Here is a 24785-nt window from a genome sequence, read left to right as displayed (position 1 = left end):
CCCCTCGCTGACAAAGTGCAAATGAGACTGTTAACTCTGACCTTGCATCTCAGCTCTGCAACTAAAACTCCACATCTCTGAGACCCTTTGGGTGAGTCGCTCTGGTCAGAGACGACAGACCCCTGTCTTACAATAGAGAGGCCGCGCCTGGGGGGCGGAGCCCCCGGGGCAGGTTCTAGGGCACCGAGGGTGGCAGGCTCGGAGGCCCGTGGCTGTCGCCCGCGGGACCGAAAGCCGGCTGTAGGCGGCTCCTTCCTGTGCAAACTTTTCTGTGCTCTTCCTCCTCCCGCGCTGCACCCCGCTGCTTGCGGCCTCTACCCCGCCTTGCCAGCCGGCCTGGGGCTCCACGCGGGGCCGCGGCGGACAGCGCAGCCCTTTGCGCCGGCTCCACCCTGCCGGAGCTCGTTCCCTCCTGGAGTCTAGAGCGGATGGCGGAAGCGGGCAGGAGCCCTGGGATGTCCCTGGACCAGCCAGTCGGCCAGGAGGCGGTGGCGGCAGAGGCTCTGGACCCCGAACCCGAGGCTCCCGGGCCACCAGTGCCTGCCCTGCGCTGGCTTCCCGGGGATCCGAGTCCCCGTGGACGCTCCCAGAGCGACCTGTCGTCAGCCTCGAGCCGGGGCCGCCCGCTCAGAGTCCACATCTCTGGCTCAGGTAAGGGTGGCTCTGGATGGCCCGGAGTGGCCCAGGGAGGGCTAGCCCCGGGCAGGTGAGGACCGCGGTGTGGCGATCTTCCCTGGACCTTCGGGAACAGCCGTGGGGGGTGGGGGACGAGAGCAAGGGCGAAAGCTGTAGTCCCCACATCGCCACCTCCTGCTGGGCTGCAAAGGCTTGGTGTCCCTTGGCTGAGCGGCAGGCGACCGGTGGGTGCGCCCGAGTGGGTGCGCCTCTCTTCTGCGCGGGTGCAGCACGGCGCTATTTCCGCGGGTTCCTTGGACTCTCGTTCGGTTGTGCGGCGCCAGGCGGCACCGGTGTTGGCTTTGGTTCTCGGGCTAATTTGGTTCTTGGACTAGTAGGTCTTTTATGGGACTGTGGTCCCTCGGAAGGGTGTGGTCCCCTCACTTCAGGCTTGTAGCACAGGGCTTGGAAGGTAACCCTACTCACTCCTACTTCTGAAATAGAGAATTCTTGGCGGGGGTTGCTGGTAACAGGACAGAGGATTCCAGGTTCCCTGACTGTGAAAACCCTTAGAGGTGTTAATGAGAGCTGGGCCTGGCTGTGGGTGTATCTGCTGTACTGTTCTCTGGAAAGCCTGGGGCCAGTATTGCTGCTGTAGAGAGAAGTCTATGCCCTGTGTCCTCTAAGGACAGGCAAAAGCTAGAAACTTCATTGAGGGCCGATGCTACCCAGACTGCGCTGTGTGATGGAGGACTAATCGCTTAACTTTGTCTCTCTTATCTCAGTGGTCAGTGTGGAACGATGGTATGGCGTATCAAGTGGAGACATTAGGCAGACTGTCATTATTTAAAATATCCTAAGAACTGGAAAACTTTTTGTCTTTTAGTCCAAGAATTTTCAAGGGCGTTTTTGTTTGTTTGTTTGTTTGTTTTTTTAATAATTTTCAACCTGTGAAGGATGTATGGGAACTATACAAGGACAGAGGACATGGGAATGACCAGTTTCAGGAAAAACGCTGATGCTAACTGCACACCCCCACATTCCCGGCTATGTCTTTTCCCACGGTCTGGGGTCTGGGATCATGCCTTCCTTGATGATTTCCCCCGGTTTTTTAAATTTATTTATGTATGTGCGCATGCAGGCACACCTAAGAATGCATGGAGAAGTCAAGGGCCTTGCTGATCGAATCCAAACCCTCAGGCTTGGTGTCCAGTGCCTTTAGTCACGAAGCCTCGTCTCCAAACCCTTCCATGATCCTGAAAGCAACTCCATTCAACCAAAGCCAAGTTCTTGCTTGAAAAGAGCGCGTGTCAGTGCTCCTTGTCTCCACTTCAGTAGCCTAGCTCTGTTATGCTTACGATATGGTCTTTGCTACCCAATGTGTTCAGGAAGCATCGGTGGTCTTTCTGATCTGACTTTGGAGATCACCTTTCCATAATGTTAAGTTCAAGTTGTGAGATGCAAAGAGTTACTTTGTGAGAAGTGTTGAGTTTGGAAAAGCGTTTTGCTTTCTGCTTTGGAGCCAGACAGAATTGGAGCTGTAGGTGATCTTGATTGACTTTTTAAAAGATTAAAGGATTAACCGTTCTGATGACCCAAGAGAGAAGTGAATATTAGTTTAGCTGGTGATAGTTGATAAACAAGGATAACTGTCTCAGGTTTTGATTTTTAAGGCTAGGAATTAAAGTTGCATGCTGGCAATAGCAGCAAGAGCCCCTTAAATGTGCATGTATGGGCATGCACCATCCCACAGTGACAGGAGCAGCTAGCTAGCTCAAAGGAATCTAGTTCCTCTGTGAAGTGGCAGCTTTCTAGTCACTTGTCCCTGTGTCACAGAATGTTGGTGCTCAGGTAGGACAGTGAACTTCTTCCAGTGAACTTCCTGTATCTCACTTTCAGAACTAAGCTTTGGGTCTCTAAGAGCAGACTGGATATAAGCACGAACTCACCTTTCTTTGAATCAGGAGGACCACAAATGAATCCCTCCCTAATGCACTTCCCATGACAGCCAGAGGCTCCGAGCAGGCTGGCTTGCTCAAGTTATCTTAGGAGCACAATAAAATGGTTAATCTCTTTATGACAACAGTCCTTGGCCTGATGCTGAAGCAGACCCAACTTCCTGGCCCTTACCAGAAACTCTGGTCATGCTCAGGGGGCAGTATCTAGAGCTGGGTCCTATGATTTCCGCAGTCAGTCTCTGGATCAGCAGTACCTGCTTCTTCTAATCTCCTTCCCTCCCAGGCCTACCTACTTGATCTGAATCTGAATGCTAAAAGACTAAAAGATTTCCCAGGCTCTTTTTTCTTTTTCTTTTTCTTTCAAGTTTATAGTCTAAGAAGTCTTTATTTCAGACACCAAGTTTCAATCTTAGCTGTACATAGGATCACGTGTGGAAACTGAGAACAAGGAGCAAATAGTTCCTAGATGGGTCCATCTCAGGGATTCTGCTCTTGATTGGCATCAGATGCAGCCTGGGCATCAGGTAACTAACTATAAGGCTTTGCCAAACTGGATACTAGCCATTCCTTTTGCCATGTAAATTTGGAACACTGTAATCAGAGTTGACCTAAGGAAAAGGAAGCTTGCTTCCTTCTCTCGCTCTGCCACACCCTCCCAAGTATCTTTCCTTGCTTCCAGTCTTGATTCTGCTAGTTGTCCAAGAGTTCTTCCTGTGGGATCACTTCAAATAATGAGTTAATTCCCTGGTGTTAGCCCTCGATGCTGGATGAGCATCAAGCAAGAAGGGACATCATCTTTGGAAAAGCCATAGAAGCGAGGAAAAGAAATGCAAAGAAGGATTCCCTTCTCATGTTATCAGACAATAAGCACTCCAAGACAAAGGATCACACTCATGCCTTCAGCCATCATCCTACCTTCTACTCTAGCTTCCTGTCCATCCTTGAGATTCATCCCCTCAAATGGTTAACTGCTGCATTTTGTTTTTTTTGGTTTTTTTTTTTTTTTTTTTTTTTTTTTGGTTTTTTGAGACAGGGTTTCTCTGTGTAGCCCTGGCTGTCCTGGAACTCACTCTGTAGACCAGGCTGGCCTCGAACTCAGAAATCCACCTGCCTCTGCCTCCCAAGTGCTGGGATTAAAGGCGTGCGCCACCACTGCCTGGCAACTGCTGCATTTTGAGCCATCCATGCCAGTCATTCTTAAAGGCCTCCTCAGGACCAGTGGTGTAAGGAGACATCCAAAGAGCCCCTGCTTCCCTGGTTGTCCTGGGTTTTCGCCGACTTTTCTAAATGAAAATATCTCAAGAGTTTAAGCCTTTTGTTTACTTTTGGATTCAGGAACTAATTTTTTCCACACAAGAATACCTGCAGCTTGTCAGCAAAAGCTATCGCTTCTTAATTTAAAATCCATACAAAATGGGCATATAACCAAATATTTTTGAGTAAATAGACTTTGAAAGTCAAACTAGGGTTGCTTTTGAATTGTAAGAGCTCAGACTGAGTTTTTGTCTCTCTCTTTTTTTTTTTTAACACAGATCTTTGAAGTTAACCGAAGCTCTGGCTAAAATCTAATGTTCTTAAAATAAAAACAAGCATCAGAAGGGGAATCTTGAAATGAAGTTCTCATTGTATACACTCAGGGTTCCTCTAAACTTGTACCCCAGTCTTGCTGGTCCTGTTCCACTCACATTTCCTGGAGTGGACTGCTTCTCATGTGCTTTTCTCCAAGGACTGTCCAGTAAGAAGAGTCCGCCAGGATGCTGTCCAGGTTGCATTCCTGTTGTTAGCATCCAGAAAGTGTTGGTTCAGCTGTGGGAGGGATGGGCACTGTTTTTTGGAACCATGATTCAGTCTTGTCCAATGCAAGATGATGGTCTCTGGGCTGGCGATGCCTTTGGCCAGCAACCATGGGCATCTGCTAACTTTACATTTGGGTAATTCAGAGTGGAGGGGTTTGTGTTTGTTAGTTTTTGCCAAGCAGTGGCCATCTGGTCTGAGCCTTACTTTCAGTCATATAGTAGCAAGGCTACCTGGCTGTCAAACTTAGGCCAATCTGGACATCGTGAAAGGAGGCCAGGTGCAACAGGTACTAGAACATTCTAAACCAGTTCAGGGTCTGCTCTTGTCAGCCTGGGCATGTGGTGTAGACATGTGTGCCTATCCCATCCCCACTGCACCAGGAGGGAAGGAAAATGCCTTTATCTTTAGAGCTAGGCCAGAAAACTATTGTCCTGACAGAAGGTGTGCCTTCTATCTTGGCATATTTTTAAAACCTGCTTCATCTGTGACTGAAGGGGTCTCTCCTCAGTCAGGATGCACCTGACCTGGGCCCAAAACAAGAAAGTTGTCAAGAATTTAGGCAACTGGTTCCTCTTTCTCTGCCACTTTCTTAAGGCTGGCTTGACCTCAGCGGGCCCACAGCTTCTGCTTGACTCTCCAATGGCAGGCTTTCTTCCTCTCTAGTTTGAGGCCTTTCGACCCACCCACCCCTGGGACACCCAGATCCTTTCTTTTGTGAGCCCTTGAGTCTGTGGTTGCCTGGGGAAGGATTCTTTGTTCAAATTCTTAAGAAAGAACCTACTGTGTGAAGCATCCTCTTACAGCAGGCTGTAAAAAAGTGAAGCCTGTGGATTGGCTCCCCTTGTGAGCCCATCCAATCCCAGGCTGGTTTCAGAAGTTCCAGGACCCACAGTGGCAATGTGTCCACTTAACTGGAACTGAGCATGTACGTTGTCCACCCATTCGTTCACTCTTTTGTTCACGTAGGATTTCTTGACATCACTGTGTGCCAGGCATTATTCCAGACACAGGGCATATGGGAGCAAGCGAATATGATTCTACAATCTTGGATGCAAGGCTAAAAGCACAAAAGCTCTTCAGCAAGGACATGGCAACCAGAGACAGTGTTTCTCCACGGATCAAAGCCATGTGTCATGTAGTGTGGGCAGTATATTACTTTATGGGGATAGTCATTTATAAACTAGATGCCTGCTACAGGTAGAGTCTAGCTCACCATTCCTCTACTATAGCCCAGAGACTGGTGTGAAGCTGAGCATTTATTCTGAGTTGTATGTGCTGCAAGAGGCACTTTAGGCATGGGAACATACCTCCATGTTTCATGTATTTATTCAATTAGGTCAAAGCTAGTGGACCAAAGACAGAGGCAGCAGAGGCATCCCTAAGGGAGCCATGATCAAGTGGGGGAAAGAGGGCAGACAGTAAGCTAAACTTGGCACAATAGGAAAGTACAAGCTGTGATCAGGCTCCGTGGCAGCTGTGAAAATAGCCTGGGAAAGGTCCCCAGGAAGACTATCCCACAGACTGTAGAACCGTGCTCTCAACTTCCCTACCCCCCACTCTCTGCGGAAAGTGAAACTCAAACATAGAAATAGACACACGGAGAAAGGCAGTGTTTGGAAAAAAGAATCAGCACATTAAAGCCTGAAACAACTGGCATGACCAAAGATGACTGGAAGCTGCTTGCCTTTGCTTGATGCAAAGAAGAAAGAGAAGGATGTAACAGGGAGGCCGAGGGCAGACTCTGAGGTGACAGTGTCTGACTGCTCACAGGAACACACTGCTAGTGGTATTTGTGAGTCTGATGGAAATACATTCTGAATGTGTCTCTACATGTTCAACTAGAGGCCCTGACGACAGTGGAAGAACACAGGCACAGGAGGCAGACAGAAGATAGTGGTTTTCGTCTCTATGATCTTGGTCATGTTCCTTCCCTCCCTGTACTTGACTTCCTCATAGCTGACCTGGAAATGATTAGTAAGTGGAACACCTTGCTTACTGGATGATTGTTGAGGGTGAAAGGTGAGAAAAGAGACCTTGAACTTTAAGGCTCTGGGTAAAGTGTGCCATTTGGCATACTTCTATTGAAAGGTTGGTTAAGGTACATTAGTGTGAGTCTCTTGCCTTTTGTACACTGTGAGGCCATCACAAACAGAAGTCAGCTTTCCTTAGTTTTGCATTGTTGGTGCCTAGTTTAGGGCCTGATACATACAGTACATACAAGTGCCTGCTTGATACTTATGGAACTGATGAATGGCTTAACTAGGTCAGATCTTTTAACATTAAACATCTGTCAAAAAGTAGCCTAAAGTGTGTGTGTGAAACATGCACACACACGTGTGCACAAACACACACACACACACACACACACACACACACACACACACACACGCACGCACAGAGTGGGGGATGGGGGAGTTATAGTTTTGATTCTCAGATGTTGTAAAGTGAAAAGAACCAAGCAGAGGAGTTCGTTTGCTTTTTCAAGAGCTGCTCATGAACTCCCTAGAGCTTCCAGGGAAGGGGCCTATTGCACAAGGCTCACTGAGCCACAGCCACAGGAGACAGCTTGTGCAGAGGAAGTAATGACTCTCTGTCCCACCTGAGGCCAGTACAGATGAAATCCCAGACCCGGAGACTCTGCAGGCTCATGGGAATGCTTTGCTGGTACCAGATCCAAGAGTGTGGTGAAGGAGGGTCACAGGGCTGCAAACTGTGGCTGATGCAGTCCTGAGGTGGCTGCACGCACAATCAGGCTTCACCTTCATAGCAACCCCTGTCAATATAAGGAACCCAGTTTTCAAAAATTGGATCAGGAGTTGGGCAGTAGTGGTCCATGCCGTTAATTTCAGCCTCCAGGAGGCAGGGGCAGGGGCAGGGGCAGGGGCAGGGGCAGGGGCAGAGGCAGAGGCAGAGGCAGATCTCTGTAAGTTCCAGGACAGTCAGGGCTACACAAAGAAGCCCTGTTTCAAGCAAGCAAGTAAACAAACAAACAAAAACTGAATTCAGGATACCCAAGTCCCTTGGGTGGCAGGGAAGTACTGGACCCAAACTCACAACTACCTGACATCCAAGGGCACACTTTTTGCTCATGTGTATCTGAGTACATATCTGTCACCTGTCATAGAAACAGCTCATGGACACCACCCTAAAATGGAGACAATGGCACCATATCATAAGGTTTTGCAAATGCCATCATGTAAGGGGATGCTTCTTGGTTCATGGATGCCTACCTTCTTACCATGTTGTCACATAGTGGAGAGAGTAAATGAGATTTCCTTTATGGATGTTAGTCCTATTCATTACCACACTTCCTCTAATCCCAGTTCCCTCCCAAATACCTCACCTCCTGATACCATTACATTAGAGAGAAGAGTCCCAACATTTGCACTGTAAGTGGATACAGACATTTATTCTATAACACTATCAGTATTAACCATTCATCTACATCCATCCATCCTAGATTTCTCTGCCTTTGTATATACATGTTACTATCAAAGCTCCTAAATTGACACAGCTATCTTCAAACTAGCCTTGAGACTCACTGGATTCCAGTTCTAAAAGCATCAGAGCCAACCAACCCAGCTCTCTTGTCTTAACATATGCTGGGATGTGGGACACAGGAGGTGATGTATCCATGTGCTTATATAGAGGACAGTTCTTGAAGGGAGGTGGGAGAGCTGAAGGCACATGAAAAACCTTTACTGTCTCATGTCCAAGGACTGGGAAATTGAGGAATCCCTGGCTTCCAGGAGGCAAAGTTGTCTCCGAGGAAAGCCAGATGTCTGCTGTGATGGCCATTCTAGGTTTTCAACTTGATTAAGATCTATAATGAAAAGCTTAGACCCAGGCATGGTGGTACACTCCTTTAATCCCAGGGGACAGAGGCAAGCAGACCTCTGAGTCCAAGACCAGCCTGGGACAGCGCAAGTTCCAAGTAAAGAACAGCTTAGATCCAGGTGTGGTGGTACACAGCTTTAATCTGGGCCATATCTTCTGCTGGAAGAACTGAGAGTTCTACATCTTGATCTGAAGGCAACCAGGAGAAGACTAGCATCCAGTCAGCTAGGAGGAAGCTCTCCTCCATAATGCATGAAGCCTGAGCATAGGAGAGCTCTCGAATGCCCACTCCCACAGTGACACACTTCCTCCAACAAGGCCACGCTGTTAACAGTACTACTCCCTGTGAGCCAAGCATAGTCAAACCACCACATCTGTTAAGGTCAGAGAGTAGAAAAGGAGCAGAACAAGAAAACTGTTATGATACATTTGTTTATGGCACAGTGGGTATTGCGTGAATGCAGTGGGGCCAGTTGGAGGTTTGAGAATACAAACAGGAATGGAGGTGCCTTGTGGAACAACAGGGTAAGACTAGGAGGGGTGATAGAAGTCACCCTTTGTAGAATGGAACCACCCTTTGGATCAGGGATCATAAGGGTCACATGTTACTCTATGGGGATTGGAAATAACCCAGAAGAAGATCTGGTACAGAGGCCAATAATTTGTCTCCCTGAAGGATATAATGTCCTTCCTAATAACTCTATCCTAGCCTTTTTGGTACCTGCTACCATGGCACCATTTAGATCCTATTTCCACTTAGAGTAGCTCTCAAGGTATCTTATAAAGCCTCCCCATCACTCTAGGAATATCACAGGAATCAAGCCTTGTCCTTCTCCAAATGGAGCCATATGGAAGTAGGGCTGATGTGGACCCTCACTCTCTAGGGACCACATGCTCCCAGATGGTGAGCTGACTTCAAGGACTTGTTGAGGCAGCGAAATGCTATTCCTTTGGCCTCATTTGACCAGATACATCTCAACAAGGATTGGAGTTCACACAAGGTTACCAGCTCAAGATTTGAGGGCATACACTGGGATGACCGTTCCTTAGCTTCAGCGAAGTTTGGCTAGAGTTTGGTCATTGTCAGGGAAGAGAGGCAATTAAGAATATTCAATTGTGAAATCAGGAGCTCCGAGGAGGGGGATGGTGTACTGGGGTGAAGATGAAGAGATTGCAACATGACAGATGATGAAGCCAGGACCTGCTGAGAAAGCGAGAGCTGAAGTCCGAAGCAGGGAGCCCAGGGCATAGCCAAGGGGAAAACTTTCCTGCAAGAGGGAGGAACAAAGGAGCATGCCCAGAGTCGAGGGCACATGCCTGGGTTCTGAGGAGGAGGGAGCAGGGAATGAAGACAAAGGCCACACCAGGGTCCTGACACTGTTACTTTCCTGGAATGAGACAGGAAACTTAGCAGAGATGCCATGTTCTTTGATGAAAAGCCACATTTGGCTTTTTCTCTTAGGCTCCATCCCAGCATAAGAGTGAATCCACCTCCAGTACACTAACTAATAGGCAGCAATTAGCAGACTGATCCAAAGCACTGAAGATAACACGCTAAAGTAGCTAACTCATCTAAATGCTCTTCTCTAACAAGCAACATTGCTTTTCCTAATTGAATAGAACAGCTGTCCTCGACTTCTCTAGACCCATTTATGTTTGTCCTGCCTTTAGATACATTCTTAAAGTAAAAAGTAGCAAGTATAGATGTGCCTTAGATAAAATGTGTAATTCTCGCATTTGCTAACCTCATTCCTAGACAACCCAACTTAGGCTTGTCATGACAAATATGAAGAAATATCTTGTTTTTCCCCTCCAAATTTAGGCATATACATATATATGTGTACACACACACACACACACACACACACATTCCTTGGAAACTATACTTTTTATTTGGAAGATTCTTGACTATACCTTGACAATAGTATAGATGATTGTTCACTCTTGGAGGCTGTAGACAGTCTGATGGTCTAACTGTGTGCTTTTTATAAGCACATCCCTGTTAAATATTCAGTGTTTCCCTGAACTTTTAATATTACAGTTACATTGCTAGTTATTTTAATGTCTCTGCGACTTATACATGAGAGAATCAACTTAAGGATTTCAGAGGTTTCCATCCATGGTTTGTCAGCTCCATGTTACTCTGCGGTGGTGAGGGCAAAGTTCTTGTTGAAGGATGTTGAATACTGTTCACCTTCCTGTATCCAGGAAGCAGAGAGGGTGGAACATATCTGTGCCAGCTGGCTTCCTCTTCTACCCTTGTTCTAACCTTCCCTCTCTGTGTAGGATGTTACCACCCACATTAAGAGAACATCTTCTCCCACAGGTACTATCCCATATACAATGTGTCGCTGGAAAGATCCTTCCAGATGCTTCCAGATGAGTGCTTTATTAATCTCCCAGGAATCTCTCCCCCTTCAGTTGAAATTAACCATCATCACAACAGAGTTCATTGAGACTTGGGCATATATGGCCCTAATTCCATGAGAAGACTCTCAGTCCATAGAATAACTCCAGGTCTCTATATCTATGCTCTTAGCAGAGTTCAAGAAAGTCTGTTTTCTTGTCAGGACTGAACATCATTAATATCTGAAGCTCCTGTTGAGGCAAACATTATTCCATAAGATGTGGACAACCATAGGGATGACTTTGCTCAAGACCGTTCCTGTAGAATTTTGAAGCAAAGAAGGAAACATTGTGTGCTCCCTGCACCCACACCAAAAAAACCCCAAACAGTCAACAACAACAACAAACAACAACAACAACAACAAAACCCCACCAGGCCCAATTCTGACTACGATTGTCTTAGTTGCTTTTCTACTTTGTGATAAGATACCATAATCAAGCTAACTTATAGAAGAAAGTTTATTTTGGAGGTCATAGTTGCAAAGAATTGGAGCTGGTGATGGTGGAGCCGAGGTAGTAGGCCACAAGTGGCTGGAACAGTAACTGAGAGCTCATGTCTTGAACCACAGCAGCAGGCAAAGAATGTGCTGGGGATGAAGGGAGGTTCTGGAAGACTTAAAGCACCCTCACCTTACTCTGCCTCATGATGCACCTCTCTCAACAAGGATACACCTCCTAATCCTCCCTAAACAGTTCCACCAACCAGGGACCAAGCAAGCAAACTTAGGAGTCTATGGGGGCCCTTCTACCACAGCAAGGAAAAGAGAACTTGTGGCGAAGAAGCAGGGTAGTGTTGGTAGCTAGAAAATCACTGGTAGGAGTCAGGAAGGGTAGGAAACAAGATGACTACAAAAAGGAGGCTGGTTAAACCAACCTGCAGTTGACCAGCTGTTAATGGAGAGAAATGGGAAGTTGCTGCTAAGTGACTTAGCAGGGCTCTTCACTCCAACTCTGTTTGCTGAGAACACGTTAGATCTCTGATGAGAGAAAACAACACAGTAACATTCAATTTTGAAGTGTCTCAGGCCTGCTAATAACACATTATCATTTTTTTCATCAGAGGTTGCAGCCCAGCAAACTGCCACCACCAAGTGACTTTACACCCAGGGGGAGTGTGGCTCATTGATGGACGGCTTCCGGTTAGGACGGCTCCTCCTGTCTGCCTCTGTCATTTTTCTTGTTGAACAACTGGAGAAACTTCCTTTGCTCTCAGCTTCTCCTTCTCTTGCAAAGCCTGATCAGAACCAATCAGAGCGTCTTCAGGGTGCTCATCCTGAGCTGGTTAATCCATGGGTCCCAAGTTGTACTTCTTGGGTTACAAGTAAGGTGCTTCTGCTTCTGCAGTGTTCAAGTTGATTGACAGCTGGTCTAAGTGAAGTTGAGCCAAGTGAAGGATCTTTGTCTCGCCAGTGAAGGAGGTAAAGAAAAAAAAAATCACATTTCTGATTTGCATTTCTCTGATCACTATTGACGTCAGGAATGATTTGATGCATAGCCGTTTGTGTTCAATGGAAGCTTTTGAATCGTTTCTTAGCTCTTGCTGTCTACAGGGTAATAATTAACCCTTTGGCTGCTCTGTGAATTGGAAGCACTTTCTTTTTCAATTGCTTTCACTTTGTTCTTGGTAGGTTTAGTTATTCAGGAAAGAAACTAGTTTTGATGTGTGAACACGCATGTTTACGTCCATACACAGAGGATCTACAAACATGCCATATATGTCTATACTTTGCTTTGAAATGCCCTTCAATTAAAAAAAAAAAAAAAACCCAAACCTTCTGGCTTTGATAACTCTTATCTTCCCTTTCTACTTCAGGAGGCTTCCTGCCTTGCTTGTCTGCATGCCAAACATGAGCCCGCAGAGCTTAATTTTAACTCAGCAAACAGAGCTTCTCGGTTGGGTCACATTACTGTGAACACCTGTGAAATTGAGGAGCTTTTCCCGAGGGTGAGCTAAAATGTAGGGCATCACCTCACTGGGAGCAAAGTTCTGGCGCTGCAATCCTGGCTGTCCTGCAGCTCTGGAGGTTTCACTTACTCAGAAGCCCAAACTGGATCACTTTAACACCAGCTGCTTCGAGGTTTCCTTGCCTCCTTTGCTCAAAGCTTAGCAACATTAGCTCAAAAAACAACCAGCTTAGCTGACTGGTGAAGACTTATGTGGAGAAAAAAGCCCAGGGATCTATCTCTGGTCCCCTTTTCTCTCCATAACTCCCAACACAGAGAGTTTATAATTTTTTTTTTACATCTGTCTGTTTATTTCCTGCCTTTTTTATTCCAGTTTGCATTCTTAATTTCAGAGCCTCAGTGGAGGGACAGGGAAAATATACCCCTCCATTGTAAGGCCGGAATTGACCTGGTCAGACACACTTGTCCCCAGACCATTTGAGAGACTTCTGTTTCCTACCTGACCAAGTGAGTTGTCTTGCTCTTTTGGCACAGTGTTGCCATCAACGCCTACATCCATTCCCCACCTCCTCGAAGAGATAAAATCTAATCATCACCTCAGCATCACAACATATAACCTTGTCACAGACACAAAAGATTTTAGGACACTTTAACATCTAGCTTTAAAAAATAAAAAATAAAAACTGTTTTCTCAAGTTTATGTTCCACCATTAATTTTTTTAAGAAAACCAATTAAAAAAAAAAAAAGAAGAGAGAAAATAAGAACTTGAACCTTTTACCCTTAGTAACTGGCTGCTGGCAGCACTTCGTGGAAGAAGTGGAGCAACTGTAGAAAGGAGGAGTTTAAAGACTTTTGTTTGTCTGTTTGTTTGTTTGTTTTCGAGACAAGGTTTCTCTGTGTAGCCTTGGCTGTCCTGGAACTCACTCTGTAGACCAGACTGGCCTCGAACTCAGAAATCTACCTGTCTCTGCCTCCCAAGTGCTGGGATTAAAGGCATGCGCCACCACTGCCCAGCAAGGGATATACTTTTAGGGGTTCCATCAAGTAGACAATCACCGACCCTCCTTGGCTGTTCCCCAGCCAGCTCCTCGATGCTGGGCTTTGAGCACATTAAACAAGCCCTTCTTCACTCAAGCTGTGCCTCAGTGTGGGCACTCTCTAGTTCTGATTAGAATTGTGTGGCACCAGTTATAACACAATCTAGTCCCAGCTCATTCTGGATTTTCTTCCTTTAAATTTACTTACTGATTTCAAGACCGAAGCGTGTATGAACTTTTGGCCCAGACGCCCAGGATGTGTCCTGGTGTTAGGGAGAAGTAGGACAGAGAACTGCTTACAGAGGGAGCTGAGGCACACAGGCCAACGGAAGGCGAAAAGCCAAGGCAGTCAGATTGATAGAGTAATAATGATAAAAAATAACAATTGAGGAACAAACGAAAACTAGGAGAAAACAGTTTGCATTCTGTATGTCAAACTGGAGAGGGGAGAATGAAAAGAAACAAAACATTTGGGGTAATATTAACTGTCCACTTGTAGGGACTGTGTGTAGAAAAATCAATACAACGACCCCTCTAACTGGTCAGATAACTGGTCAGATTTCTTGGACTCTTCTAGGAAAGAAGCTGATAACTCTCTAACTGCTCTCAAATTTGAGCCTCTCAGCTGGAATGCTAATTAGTCTGTAATTTCACAGGGTGGAAACCATGGTTTCACCACACGAGTGGACGCTGTGGAATCTTGAGACTGACTGCTGGTCCATGCTGTGGGGGTCAGTCACTGCCATGTAGACAGTGTGTCCTCATGTGTACACATGTGCTATTTAAAGGGCAACAATGTATTTGTAAAAAAAGAAAAATCTTGCTCCACTGGACTGTCCCACCCCCATGAATATATGGGCAGCACTTTGGAGACATGGATTACAAAAAAAAAAAAATTACAGGTTTAAAAAGAACAAAAACTTGGATGGAGATTCTAGAACTGAAAGGAGTTAGTGGAAGGAGGGTGAAGATGTTCAAAGCACACACGTGTGTGCATGAGATTCTTAAGGTAGTAGAGATATTTATTACATTAAAAGAGAGAGAAGTAGGTCAGAGACTCATGAAAACAACACAGAGAGATGCAGAAAGACCTGATGCTGTCCAATCTTCCTCCCTCCTGGAGGCCACATTTTTCTTTGAAATAACAAGGAGGCCAGAATGAAAGGACTTGCCACATCCCAGCCTCGATTAACAGGGCAGGAGGAACTGGCTGAGTTCTCTGAAAAATATTCATTTAGTTTAACAAGATTTTCCAGAAATTTTTTTTAATCTAAAGGGACAAGACTTATTAATGGCTAACTCTGCGTGTGTGTGTGTGTGTGTGTGTGTGTGTGTATGTATGTGTATATTATGTATGTGTGTGTGTTTATGTCTATGTATGTATATGTGTGTATGTACATGTATATGTGTATGTGTATGCATATATGTGTTCATCTGTATGTTTATGTTTATATATGTATATGTATGTGTGTATTTATGTGTATATGTGTGTATGTATGTATATGTGTGCATATGTGTATGTATGTGTGTATGCTTGCACGTGTATGTATTTATGTGTATATATATATGTATATGTATGCATGTTTGTATGTGTGTAAATTACTTTAATCCAATATGTCCTTATAACTAATATTACAGAGAAGCTGAAGAAGGTTCTCTATCATATTTCCACCTCTTACTCAGTGAGTCTAGGACCGACTCCTCTCATTTCATGGATTCAGGGGTGTCTGAAGAAGATGTAGCAGTAAACCGAATTGGGGCTAGCAGCCAGTGAGCACTGAGGCTAAATGAGTGTAAACTAGATCTTCTGGGTCCAAAATCTGAGCTACTGGAGAGTGCCAGGATGACTGGATGAGGGATGTTCCCACACTTGTGGGGACAGGAGTTTGGTGGGGTGAGGAGCAAGACAGGCTCCTGAGGCGGCGGCATGTGTGTGAGACAGAGTCCCAGGAGCACCATGCTTCCATGCTTGGGAGCCGCCTTACCGCACAGGCACAGTCTAGTCTTCTTGACATAGTGAACGCTCCAACCAGAAAGTCGTGTCACAAGCTCTGATGCTCTCTGTCTCACCTGGATGCCATGCTGCTGCCTCTGAAGTGCAGAGCTTTTATTCTTTATTTTTAACCCGGAGTCAGATATCAGGTGACACTTTTGAGGGGAGAGAGAAGACTTGAACATGGAAAGTTTAGGCCTGTGGCTCATGGATGAGCTGGAGCCATGTTCCATCCACGGCAGGCCCTCTGTTTTCCTTTCTCCTTTAACTTCAGGTTTTTCTGTTAGAGAAACCCTTGAAGGATGGAGGAGATCATTCCGATTCAGGCTCTATTGCTCCTGCTGGGAACCCCAGGCAGCGCCTTCTCTCCCCATGCTCCTTACCTCTCCCTTATCCATGCACACATATAAATATTGCTGATTTCCCTGGTCACTAGTGTCACACATGTCTTTTTTTGTTGTTCCGGATCAGGAACTTGCAAGTTGAAAGTAAACTAAAGGGAACCCATAGCTTACATGTATAGACTTTATTTGGACTCTTACTGAAATTCACTACAAAATAGTTTTGACTAGACTTTTGGTCATATTACAAAGTTAGTATCCATTGCTTTTAGGTATCAAATGATATTGTTTTTGAATCGTGTCTCCATCTGTTTATATAGAAAATATTATATAAGGAAAAGCAAACCTTCTCCTTCTCTCCAAAACGTTCCAACATCGTCTTCACCTGCCCCTTTCCCTTAGTCTGTGAAATGTATCCTACCTGCCTTAGAAATATTACATCCAGGGGCTGGAAAGATGGATCTGTGGGTAAAATCCCTAGCTGCTCTTCCAGAGGACTGGGATCTGTCCCTGGTACCCACATGGCAGCTGGCACCTGCCTGTAGTTCCAATTCCCAGGGATCCAATAACTCACACAGACAAACATGTAGGCAAAACACCAAGGCGCATAAAATAACAATAAGTAATAATTTTTTAAAGAAAGAAAACAAAACATTCCATCCTAAACTCAAGTGCAACTGTAGTAGGTTTTGAAGATAAACCCTGGGCGTCACAAGTCTAATAAGGACCAAATTAAATGTCTTCATCTAACCAGGTCAAATTGCACTCCTGTCGCCTTTACCGTCCATGATGGAGAGACTGAAGTGCACTCACTGCCTTGCTAATTAATATCCCTTTCATCACTTTTCTAACATTTTTGGAGAGGTAAAGAGGAGGAGAAGAAGAAGGAGGAAGAAAGAGGAAGAGCAGGTAGTGGTAGTGGTGGTGGTGGGGTGGAGGAGGAGGAGGAAGAGGAGGAGGAAGAGCAGGTAGTGGTAGTGGTGGTAGGGGGTGGAAGAGGAGGAGGAAGAGGAGGAGGAAGAGGAGGAGGAAGAGGAGGAGGAGGAGGAGGAAGAGGAGGAGGAGGAGGAGGAGGAGTTCGGTTTGGTAAGAGTTGAGCTGTTTTTCCTCTGTGAGGAGTTAGACATCTTAAAAATCATCCCACTGTTCTTTGTTTTCCTCCTGGCCTTTGAGTGTAGGAATGTCTATACTATCAGATCCTTGAAGAGAATTTTAGTACCTGGCTACAAGGCATGACCTAGTGCTGATGATCAGGTGGTGTGATCATACATGAACAGCTTCCTAAGAGAGTATCCTGAAGCCCATCGGGATGGCTTAGGCCTTGCCCAGCCTGTTCCCATGAAGGAGGAAAGATCTATTACAGAAGCATTATTGGCAAGCAGAAGCAGACTTAGTAGTTTTCAACGCTCTGTGCCCATCCCTGGACCCAAGCCACCCGTGGTAGTGATGGAGGAGGATGCTGTGTGAGGTAAGGGATGACCTCATTCTGGGAGGGATCCTGTAATGGGAGGGAGGTGCCAAATATAACATATGCATTCTTTTATAGCCCACGGGAACTAGGCCTATTCCAACTTATATGTGAGGAATTCAGAGTTCAGATCTCCTGGTTCTACTGGGAGGTCGTAGTATCTCAAAGTTCTCACAGATCTCCCTGAGAACAGAGAAAGGAAGGAGAGAAAGTGACAGACAATTTATGGTTTTTTATTACTTTGTAATGCTGTAGCCCATGGTAACTCCAGCTGACATCTACCCCTCCCCAACTCCCCTCCTAACTCTTGCCAGGTCTGAAGTGGGAAGGGACAATGGAGGAAGGAAATGAACACAATTCCGTCTAAGAAAGGTGCATAATTCATTCACAAGCATGTTAGATAACCCACCTCTTTTCACTCTTTACCTTATAACAATCATTGTTAAATACGCCGGCTGTTTCCCGCTACTTAAAAAGAGAAGTGTGCTAGGAGGGTCATTATTAAAACACCAGGCTGCAGATTCTTCTCCATATGGGAATTGCTTATGATAACAAATAGTTGATGTGTTGTTATATTTTAATAGTACTTATGCAGTTTTGTTTATTAAATGTTTATTAAAATACAATTGTTTATATTTTGACAACTACCGTCCAATGGTTGAGTATTCAGAGAGAAACTGAGGAAAACCATGTTGCTTTTAAAGAGATCACGCCATAGCTGTAGTGAGTCCATATAATCAGTAGGTTAATTCAGTAGAAAGTAAAGTAATTACTTGATTTTGTATCTCTTAACTCTGAGTGAGGGCCTTGCTATGTTCAGTTTGCCTATCCCCTTTCCGTGGCTTCCTGGGTGCTTAGAATCCAGGCATGTGCCAACACTATAGGCTTGTCTGTAGCTTTAATTCGTGTATTTAAACTAGGTTAATTTATCCACAAACTATATGACTAATAGCCAATTAAAAATGGGGAGAGAGCTGAGGAGATGGCTCAGTGTGTAAAACATCATGACTTCAGAACTCACCTACGGCCAGCTGAGCTACTACATTTCTATAATGCCAGAGTTCCTCCTGAGAGATGGGAGGCAGAGACACAGGGGAGCCCCTAGAAGGGAAGCCAAGTCTTAGGTATGAGCATCAGCAAAGAACAGAACCCAGCTCAAAAACAAGGTAGGAGATGAGGACCAACATTTGAAGCTACCCTCTGATTTCCCCATGTGGCCCATGGCATGCTTGCCATGCACACATACACACATGCACACATGCACACAAACACACATGCACACAAACACACATGCACACATACACACATACACACATGCACACATATGAATGCACATACACATATGCATGCATACTCACAGGCACACACATACACACATACACACATATACACATACACACATGCACACATATACATGCACACACACATGCAGACATACATGCATGCATACACACATGCACACATACACACAAACACACATGCACACATATACACATACACATATGCACACATACATTCATGCACACATACATGCACACCACACACACACACACCAAGATTTTTAAAAATGGAAGGAAGCCAATGCAAATTTGTGGCAACTGTCTCGAACCCTCTTACTTCGCGTCTACTGTTTACTCATTTAATTCACATCCTCTCTATGCAGGTGCTTATTTCTGTCACATAAAAGGCCATTCCATTGACCTTGAGACCTAATGTAATGTGGGTATGATAGGAGAGAGATCTGGCCTAAACTGCAGGGTGGCAAACAGTCACTCAGGAGAACTATGGATACCTGAGTCCAGCCGAAGCATGCAACAGACAGGGGAAGTGGGGGACTTGGCAAGGGAAGCAGTGTGTGTGCAAAGATAAGTCAGATAGGGCAGGGGATGGTAAAAAGCCTGGGTCAGATAGGGCAGGGGATGGTAAGAACCCTGGGTCACTGGAATACAAAATGCAAGGTGGCCAATATGTGTGCCTGAACTCATGCAGACTGCTATGCACGAGCGAAGGGCACAATGCCAAGAGTTGAAAGGCTTCCAGACTCAGAACCAGGAAGGACTCTGGGGATATCTAAGTGGCGAGCTGGCCAGACTCCTGAACCTGGCCGCCAGCCCAGTTAATCAGGTTCAGGCCTAGTTAGACTTAGCAGCTGCCCGCCAAAGCCAGACCCAGCCCACCTCAAACACAGGCAATGACTTGGAAGACCCTGCTCACCTCTCACCTTGGAATAGTCGTGTGAGTGTGTGTGTGTGTGTGTGTGTGTGTGTGTGTGCTAGTCTAGCTGCCCTGAGAATGGTTTCTTCACCTAGAGACCACATCTTAGGGCTCAGGATGTGGTAGGCTTTTTCTTCCAGCGATGTTCCACCATGTCATCCATACGACATTCTCTAACTCTTTGGGGTTGATGTTTGTGAAGCCCTTCAGTCCATCAAATGCCAGCAAATGGTTCTTGGATCTGACCAAGGGAACAACACACACTTCTTCAGCTTACTGCTGCACATCTGTACCTCATCCAGAATGATAGTGCCCTTATCTCATCCCAGGCACAGGCTCCACAGGAGAATAAAGGTACCTTTGGGAAAATGACCAACTAGAAGTTTATTTTTCTTCTAGGATTTCTGTATTGGTGACTTTATTACGTATAGAAAATCAGAAATCGAAAATTGTGTTATTTAATTTGATCACAGAATACTACTACTATATAGCGCGGCTTTTATGAAAACATTTATTCAAATTTTAAAGAGCGTTTAGTATTTCCACTTGGAGGTGGCATCTCACAGACTGCTCACACAGTCTGAGGCTGCCCTCAGTCTGCTCATGATTTACTTGGAGGTTCTGGGCAGAAGGCAAAAATCAGGTACGAGATGCTAAACCACATGTTGTAGCTCAGAGCAGGGTTGGGAAAACTTGGGGTTTCTCTTCTCCAATTGTTCTTTCGTAAGAAAGGGCCTAGCTGTACTCAAAGACCCTGAGCCATCTACCCACCACCTCCTGTACAGTCACTTAACACACCATGCTCTTCCAAGCTCCCATGGTTGGTCTCTCCTTTGTTATTAAACATAAAAGTTACTGAGATTACCCAATTATACTGAACTTTGTACCTACTCATTGTTTGCATCTCTATACACACACATTCCCACACATATGCCCATACACATAATAACACACTCTCAAACACATACTCACGGACACACAATACACTCACACACATATACACTCATATACATACAGTCACACACACACACACTCATTCATACACACGTACACTCACACAAAACATTCATACACTCCTATATATACACTCACCCTCGAACATACACTCAACATACACTCATACACATACTAACACAAATACACTCCTATGCACACATGCTCACACACATACATTCATACACATAGACTCAAACATGCTCATATACATACATTCATACATACACTCATATATAGTCACATACTCACATACACATACACATATACTCTCATATACATACAAACACACACATATACTCACATGCATACATACACTCATACCTACACACACATACACTCACACCTACATGCACATACACTCATATACACACATTCACACACATATACTCACATACACTCACACCTACACACAAAATACTCATATATACATATACATACATACACTCATATACTCACACACATACATTCACATACATATATTCATATGCACACACACACATATATATACTCACACATATACACTAACACATATACATTCATACACTTACCCTCACATACATGCATTCATACACGCACATACACACTCACACAAAACAGAAAGTGTCATTCGGTCAGAAATTATCTTTTTTTTTTTCTTTTTTTGCTGGTACATAGTTTTGTGCACCACAAATAAGGGAGCCATCCGCTGGACTTGAGTTTCAGGTGGTCATGAGGCACCAAGTGGGTGCTGGAAACTGAACCCAGGTCCTCTGCAAGAACAGTCAGTGCTTTTAACCACTGAGCCAGTGCTCCAGTTCCTCAGGGATTTTTCTCTTAGGTGTAGCTGTCTCCAGTCCCTAAAACATTTTATAGTTTTTTGATGAATATCTGTTGACTGAATACCCAAATGTAGGAAGGAGAAGTTTTGAGGAAGTTCTGTAGCAGACACCAAGCAAGTTGAAAGGATTCTGATCAAGCTTTGGAGGCAGGAGCTACAGAGCTAATGTGAGATGGGTTGGCAGGGCTGCTTGCTGACTGCAGGTGGACAGCCTGCTCCTCCGCTCTGCTCAGGATTCTCAGTAACTCCCTCATGGTGACGCATTGGGGGCACAGGTCCTATGGTAATTATATGTGGTCTCCACATTCCTGAAGTACTAATGGTTGCACATGTGGGGTATCACATGGTCTTCAGAGCAGTGACCTCTGAGGGAACTGAAGGCAGGAAGAAGGTTTGTGGTGCTGTAAATGGGCTAGGGAGCTGGGGAGAGCTAGGTTACCTAGCGTGGCTCAACCTTTAACCACAGGCTCAAGGGTCGGAGGAAATGCAGGGTTGCAACCAGCTGGCTCTCTGGAAGACAGTTTCCCTCACTTGAACTTCTGCCACATCCTGGGCTCCCAACCGCCCTTCCGTTGCACGTTGGATTGATTGATTACTTTTCTCGTTGCTGCAGAAATTGCGTGATAAGAACCAACTTAAGGCAGGAACTGGTTTATTCTGGTGTGCGGTCGGAGGGAATGGTCCATCATGACTGGGAAGCCATAGCACATTAGCTGCTCACATCTGGGTGGATGAGAAAGCAGACCCACCTTCTCACTTGGGACCATGACCCATGGGAGGGCCTCTCACACTCAGAGTGAATCCTCCATCCTCAGTTAAATCTTTCTGGAAATGCTCTCACAGGGCAGTCAAGTTGACAAGGAAGGCTGACTGTCATACATCACAATGGGAGAGATTTCCTGTGCCGTGCATCCCTAGGTGGCTGTTCAGGGGGTCTTGCTCTGCATAAAACTTCTCTCAGCCTTGTAAATCCTAGTCAGCTTTTACTTCGTGTGAGAATCTCTTTGTTCCTCGGTGGTTTTGTGACCTCAGTGGCAGGACCTCTCCATGGTGTTGGCATGGTCTCTGTGCTTGGTTGCATACACATCTGAATTTCTCCAGCTAATCATTGGGTCTTCCAGTCTGCACAGTGCAGTTCCTGTCACTGATTGCAAAAGGAGAAAATAAAGAACACAATTAAGATCTCATCCACAGGGCTGGAGAGATGGCTCAGTGGTTAAGAGCACTCACTGCTCTTCCAGAGGTCCTGAGTTCAATTCCCAGAAACCTGGCTCACAAGCATCTATAATGGGATCCAATGCCTTCTTCTGGTGTGTCTGAAGACAGCTACAGTATACTCACATAAATAAAATAAATAAATCTCTAAAAAACAAATAAATAACAAAGCCAAGGAGTAGCTAGAAAAATAAAAATGTGGTGTCAACAATGACACATATACACACAATACTCATATCACACAGACATACACACAACACACAGAGACACACACACTACACATAGAGACTCACTATACACACAAAACACACATAGACACACACGCACCAACACACACAACACACAATACACACATTACACACATAGACACACACAGACACACACAAACACACACACACATCATGCACAACACAAACACATACCACACATGCACAGACACATACATAATTTTTAAAAAGGAAACTCACTTCAGATGCTTCACTTTTTTCCCTTTCTTTTAAAAATTATCTCATTTTATTTACTATTTATTTATTTACTATTTTCTTTACTATTACTCTGTGTATGCTTGGTGTGTATGTTGTGGGGGGTGAGGGGAGATGCACAGGCCACAACATACATGTGAAGGTCAGAGATCAATTTAGAAGAGACCAGCTTTCACTGAGGCTCCTGGGGATCCGATGCAGGTCAGCAGCCTTGGTGTCCAGAGACTGGGCTACCTTGATGGCCTCTCTCTCTCTCTCCTTCTCTCTCTTTCTCTCTCTCTCTCTCCTTCCTTCTCACCCTCCCTCTCTTTCTTCTTCTTCTCCTCCTCTTCCTCCTCCTCCTCCTCTTCTTCCTCTTCCTCCTCCTCCTCCTCCTCCTCCTCCTCCTCCTCCTCCTCCTCCTTCTTCTTCTTCTTCTTCTTCTTCTTCTTCTTCTTCTTCTTCTTCTGCTTCTGCTTCTGCTTCTACTTCTTCATATTTTAGAAATTGGTAAAAATTTCATCAAAGTCAAAATCATGTTTTCTGGTACAAATCCATTATCAACATTATTTCCAAACATAAAATTATATTTGTTTTGTTCATGAAATTTCATTTCTAGTAAGCCAGGAAAACTCAAACTCAACTTATTGAAATTAGTTAATTTTAGTTTTTAATCTATATATTAGCTGTATGCCCTCATACACTCACATAGATAATACTTGAGGTTAATGAACAGTTTTGATATGATTACTGGTTTTATATATTTTTATTTTCCAATTATAGAGCCCTCGTAAGTTTATGGGACCTCGTGAAGTGAGGGAATTCTCTAACTTTTACATTTATTTTGTTTTTTTTTTTGTTTGAGGCAAGGCCACACTCTGTATATCAGGCTGACTGTTACTCACTCTGTTGCCAAGGTTGGCCTCAAACTTGCAGCAATCCTCCTGCCTCACCCTCCCAAGTGCTGGGATTATAGCTGTGAGCCACAGAAGTCTGTATTTAAAGTTTCTCTACACAAAACTGATAAAAAGCAAGGGGTCATTGCAGGGCTTACAAGGACCTCCTGCTGGGCTTGGGCTATTTTGGGGTTCAGGCATGAGCAGGTGCCTGGCAAGTGCCAAGGCCTGTCAGACAGGATTCTCGGAAGGGCTGCTGATCAGAAGTGGGGGCATTGGCAGAATCTAAGTGGCAAAGTTACAGACAATATCGGGCCCTAAAAATAACAACAGCTGCAAGGCTAGCACAACAAAGCCCTCCTGTGTGGGAGGCATAATGGGAATTGTATCGATGTTTTTTTTTTTTTTTTTTTTTTTTTTTTGTAAACCCAGGCACAGGAGACACGATCACGTAGGGATGCTCCCATTTGTACAAAGGACTGCGGTGTAAAGCATCAATCCATATTGGTAGAGTCCTCTAAGCTAAAATGACAGCTCAGCTCAATAGATATGCATGAGGCATTTTCTGGTTGCCAGTCCATAGAACAGACAGGAGATCGACTTTCATATATTCATTCTCCGACTCTGTTCATGTTTAATGAGCACCTACTACAGAGTGGGCGTTGTTCTGGGTTTGTCAGGAAAGATCAAAAGCCACACTGAGACCAGGTTCCCCGTCCCTACAGTCCAGGAGGAAGATAGCAAATACAGGCTAATCATCGCCACGGACCGGGATTTCTCGCGGGGTCCCTGTTCCGCGGGACACGGGATTCTGGCCAGGTGGGCACG

General features: G+C 45.1%; 1 protein-coding gene across 5 annotated transcripts in view; it reads left to right on the top strand.

Annotated features, from left to right (window-relative positions):
* The first annotated feature begins 294 nt into the window (after positions 1–294).
* Phactr2 (phosphatase and actin regulator 2) overlaps positions 295–24785 on the top strand; it is a 261938-nt gene continuing 237447 nt past the window's right edge. For 4 of the 5 annotated variants that reach the window (XM_031380433.1, XM_031380438.1, XM_031380436.1 and 1 more), the window contains exon 1: positions 318–651. In XM_031380433.1, the coding sequence (XP_031236293.1) occupies positions 429–651 (223 nt within the window). In that variant the 5' untranslated portion in view covers positions 318–428. Of the gene's footprint in view, positions 652–24785 lie in introns of all 5 variants that reach the window. The other variant, XM_031380440.1, reaches the window with a different exon arrangement.

Source organism: Mastomys coucha, unplaced genomic scaffold (assembly GCF_008632895.1).
Source record: "Mastomys coucha isolate ucsf_1 unplaced genomic scaffold, UCSF_Mcou_1 pScaffold2, whole genome shotgun sequence".
NCBI classification, from domain to species: Eukaryota; Metazoa; Chordata; class Mammalia; order Rodentia; family Muridae; genus Mastomys; species Mastomys coucha.
Note: the sequence above shows the minus strand (reverse complement) of the source record. Positions and strands in the feature narration are given on the sequence as shown.